General features: G+C 55.8%; 1 protein-coding gene across 1 annotated transcript; it reads right to left on the bottom strand.

Annotated features, from left to right (window-relative positions):
- Positions 1 to 775: 775 nt before the first annotated feature.
- On the bottom strand, positions 776 to 4,108 carry SHISA3 (shisa family member 3; the record flags this gene model as incomplete). Its single annotated transcript, XM_082838114.1, has 2 exons — positions 776 to 1,215; positions 3,832 to 4,108. 2 exons carry the CDS (start codon positions 4,106 to 4,108, stop codon positions 776 to 778), a joined length of 717 nt encoding a protein of 238 aa, XP_082694240.1.
- Positions 4,109 to 4,761: the final 653 nt, after the last annotated feature.

Here is a 4,761-nt window from a genome sequence, read left to right as displayed (position 1 = left end):
TGTTTTAAGAACCAACTGTCCAACTTTCATTTAAACACTAAATGTTGCTGAACAAAAAGTCTGCAATAAATATTCCCTCGGGTGGGTGGGGGAAATGCTTTTACAAAAGATCTCTGTTACAATGAATATCTAAGTAAATATGTAAAATGTTAAACTTCTCATGTGGTTATTGAAATCTTGTATTCTCAAGACGCTCTTATATTTTAAACAAAATTTAGCTATTAATTTAAAAAGTAACTGTTCCCATGATGCTAATAATATTCACAGTTAAGTTGCTCCCCAAATTATAAATAGGTTGTTCACTGTCCCCTCAGTTTACTTAGCAATTAATTTTTAAGTGAACCTTCAATAATTACAATCAGGTATATTTCTTGGTTTATTTATATATATATATTTGTATTATCACTCACTACACAACTTATAATGAAAAAAGAACAACGTAGGCCTTTTCTAAGCAGGATAGCTGAGTTGTCCAATAAAACATCTTCAGCCAATTTGTAACTTTAAAGTCGGACTGCTGCCTATTTTGAATAAAAGTAACATAAATTGAAATGTAATAGTCACCATGTTTTCAAAGACAGAAAGCAATTCTCTAACAGCCATTCTGCGACTGGAGCCAGGAACCTCAAGATTAGAAGGTGCTGTATTTTCCTTGCGCTTTTCTCCATGACATTGCTGGGTTCAAGGGAAATTTCCTCAGAAATCCTGGTGGCCGTGGCAGCAGTGTCCGTGGGTCGGCCGTTGCACTACGCGGTGGATCTGTAGCCATGGCCTGTCAACTGGAACTGAAGTCTGGACAGCTCTTCCCAGGCAGTGGTGGCTCCTGCTGGAGTGGGTAAGCAAAGTACTGGGGTGACACCAGGAAACCGGACGGTTGGGTCAGGTGGATTGGGTGGCCTGTGGTATAAGGCGGGGGTGGTGAGGGCACCAGGCAGCCTGGCTCTGCCCTGGCAAAGGAGAACCTTCGGATGGAGCCCCCTGTGGAGCTGGAGCTGGTGGCCGTGCTGGACTGCCTGGAAGGTGCCCTGAGGTTCGTGGAGGTCAGGATCATGGGAAGGGTCTCCGTCTGATAGGTGCGGAGCGAGAAGCGGATTGGCTGCTGCGAGGGCTCCTTGGGTCTCAAGCAGGTGCAGCAATAAACAGCCACTAAAGAGCCCAGAACGATGAAGGCGATGAAGATGGAGCCAACGATCAGGAAGGGAACGTACACAGGCTCTAAAAGGCAAAAACAGGCACAGATGCTGGGACTGGAGTCTCCCGAACTCTGGGCTGCTTAGGGGTGGGAGGTGGGAGGTCCACATCACCACCCTTGTCAGCCCAGCGTCTCAGAGCCTGTGACTGGCAACCTCTGAAGTGCAAACTGTGATGATGGAATATTCTTGTTCCTAGCAGGGAGGAAGCAAACTGATACTGTAGACTCTGTTAGCAATTAGCCATCACACTGCACATCTGGAAGTCGGAACAGACTCTATCCTCCCGTTCACGCACTGGAGAGAGGGAAAGGATGAGTTTGGGGGGTTACTATAACACTGGTTTTCAATCTGGGTTTTAGTAGTTTTATCACGGTGGGGCTCTTAAGGGCTCTAAGGCTGAAAATCCTATCCAAGAATCTCCAATCTAAGCAAAGAGAGCTGGGCCTGTGAAATGAAACCCCCAGGAATGTACAAGACTACAGAAAGCACAGGATAAAGAAATCCAGAGTGGGCCCCAATTAACTGTGTCTGCTACTGCATCACAAGTTGTCACCTCTGGATACTTCTTTCCAGAAACAATTTGGGATGCCTCCTCCAGCTGCCATGCTTCTGCCTCCCAATTCCCACCCAAATTCTGGGAAGGTCAGGCTGAACCTTGGATAGATCGTGATGCAGTTCTTGGTGTTAGTGGCCCAGACTTTCCGGGAGAGCACCCGTCAGAGTTAACCCCAGTTTCCTTCTCTATATAAGGCAGACATAAAATTTCCTACCCCGGAGGCACCCCCGGGGCCATCCTCCAGGTGTGTCCCCTGCCTGATAGAGCCACTCTTGGATGCAAACCTCTGGCTTAGAGGTAGATGAAAGCAAGCCTGCACTGACAGGCCCTACTGTGTGCCTGGCTCTTTCGTATTTCTTGTCGGATTCACGGAGACCCGGTGAGGTGGGCGTGATACTCTCTGTTTTCCAGATGTGGAAGCACGTTGGAGAGTTGTTGACTTTCCCAAAGACACCCAGGCAATGAGCGACAGGTAACTATCCACCCCGAGATCTGTGGGCTCCTGGGTGTAAGCTCACCCATTCTGCCCCATTTCCCAGCGCCCTGTGGAAGGCAAGTCTAAAGGGACGAAGTACTTACTCAGCACCTTGCTAAGCATTCATGCACTCCTTTAATGCACAACCTAACTCCTCTGAGAGCTATATGCCCATTTTAGAGTTGAGAAGAGGCCCAGAGAAGTTAAGTAACTTGCCCAAGGTTACAAGCTGGCGAGCGAGAGAGCCACAGGTCCTGAGACTTCCTCAGATCCCACCCAGCCTTGGTGAGAGAGGAGACTGCCTCATCTGCTGCAGAGCTCGCCCGAGGAGGCCGGGATGGAGTCCCTGCTGGAGGCCGGGCACTCACGATTGCTCTGCAGAGAGCAACCGGGCCCCCCAGGGTGAGTGGAGTAAAGCCACGGAAAGAGTTTGTATTTTCCTAACAGGCCAGGCCGGCCTAGAGTTCTCTCCTTTCCACTGAACATCTTTTTCCCAGAAGCCTCTTCCCCAATCCTGCAGATTGGTATTTTGCCCTCCAAAGTTAAATTCCTTGGAAGTCTAATGGGGTTCTAAGGAAGGGCAGGCCCCCCTTTCCTCTGGGTTGTCAGTCTCAGGGGGACGGGGGCTCCAGCGCCATCAATTACCTCTCCAGCCTCTCCCCGTCTTTCCCAGGGACCGTCTTTTGCCGGCCTCAGACCTCCGCTCCGGAGTTCTGGGGTGTCGCGGCCCTTAGCTGCGCCCGCTCCTCCGGTTTCCCGGCCATAAAACCATCGCCTGTAGCTCTAAAGGGTTGCCCTGAAGTTCCGATTCAGGTGGAAAACTTTTTTCTTTTTTTTTTTTTTTAAGGTGTAAAATCTCTCTGCTGGGATCGTGATTTATTCCGCTCTGAAGTTAGTGGAAATTTGACCCGCGTTTTCCGATGTGAGAATAGGGGGCGGGGAAACCCCTGCGACCCCGGTTTCTAAATCTCCAGCTGGAGGACCTGGGCATTTCTGAAAAGCGTGACAATAGGGGGTGGGCCGGAGAGGGTAATTCGATGCAGAGAAATGAAAGGAAGTCGGGAGAATAGGGCAGCGGCTTAGAAACGCTACCAAAAGGCCACCAAAAAAAAAGAGTGTCTGAAGTTCCTTACGCCCGTGAGGCTACAGATAAGCGCGCCCCAAGAGTTGCGTTCCCTGCGCCATGGCCACTTCTCAAAGCTCCCGGAGCGCCCAGGGCGCGCGCTGAGGCACCCTCATCGTCCTTTAAAACCCAAGTCCAGCCTTGCGCTGCCCCTACAGCCCTTGTCTGCAATGTCGCGAGCGCCCGAGGCTCCCGCTCTCTTCCCCGGGGTCACCGGATGCAAGCTCCGCGGTCCTCACTGTCCCTTGAAATTTTTCTCTTGGGCAGACCCGCGGAAACCGCTTGTGGCGGGAATCGGGACTGCAAAGGAATAGGGCCCGACCTGAAACGCGACCACCCACTCCTCCCTTGACCCTCCCACCTCTAGCCTCCCCTTTGCTCAGACCCGGGAAAGCCTGGCGCGCCTGTCCGCGCGCACACCGGCCGGCACACACGGCAGCCCGGGCGGCCGGGCGGGGTCTGCCCCCCGTGGGCCCGCACTCACGCGCCGTGATGCCGGGGTGCTCCAGCTCGCCGCGGTCATTGGTGCAGCCGCCCTGCTCCAGCCTGGCGTCGGCCGCGGCGCAGCAGTAGCGCAGCGCGCACGATCCGCAGCAGATGGTGGCGTCCAGCGTGTCGAAATCCTCCGGGCACTGGAAGCCCTCGTGGTAGTTGCCCTGCACGTCCACCCAGCCGTGGCAGTACTCTCCGGACTGCTGGGCGTCCGCCGGACCCCCGCGCAGCCAGCCCAAGAGGAGACAGAGCGCCAGCAGCGCTCCCATCGCCGCGGACGCGCTGGGCGGCCGAGAGGGGCACGCGGCTGGAGAGCGAAGGGCTGAGCCGGGGCTCCGGGCGCCCCGCGGTTCCGCCTCCCCCCGGGGCGCGGCCTGGGCAACTGCCCCGGCGGCCAAGGCCACTCCCGCGAGGTTTAGCGGGGGCCAGAGAGAAGGAAGGGGCTGCACGGCGGGCTCCACAGGCCGGGGGTCGGCATGGTGCGCGGGGGCGAGTGGGCAAGGGCCGGCGGAAGGCGCCGGCCGAGGCTGAGGATGGGGCTGCTGCAGCGGCCCTTTGCCCGGCTCATAACGCTCCCGGCGCGAGGGGCGCGCCCAGCCCTCGGCCACCTACCGCCCCACTCCTCAAGGGAGCCATCGCGCCCGGGTCTGGCAACTCCCGGGCCGCGCAGTACCCCGACTTGCGTCCGTTGCCGGGTCCAGAGCGGAGCCCGAAGGCAGGAGGATGGGAGATGCCCTCGTGCGGAGCCCCGGGACAGGCGGCCCCCCCGCCCCCCGCCCCTGTCTGTCACGGGAGCTGGAGTCCGCCTGGCCGCGGCCAAGTACAAACGGCCTCCCGGTTGCTGACAGCTCTGCCTCCACGGCGTCCTTTAAAAAGGAAGAGGGAGGGGGAGAGAGCGAGGGTTAAGAAAGAGTCCGCCTCC

The sequence above is a fragment of the Leucopleurus acutus genome (genome assembly GCF_964270905.1).
Source record: "Leucopleurus acutus genome assembly, chromosome: 4".
Lineage (NCBI taxonomy): Eukaryota > Metazoa > Chordata > Mammalia > Artiodactyla > Delphinidae > Leucopleurus > Leucopleurus acutus.
Note: the sequence above shows the minus strand (reverse complement) of the source record. Positions and strands in the feature narration are given on the sequence as shown.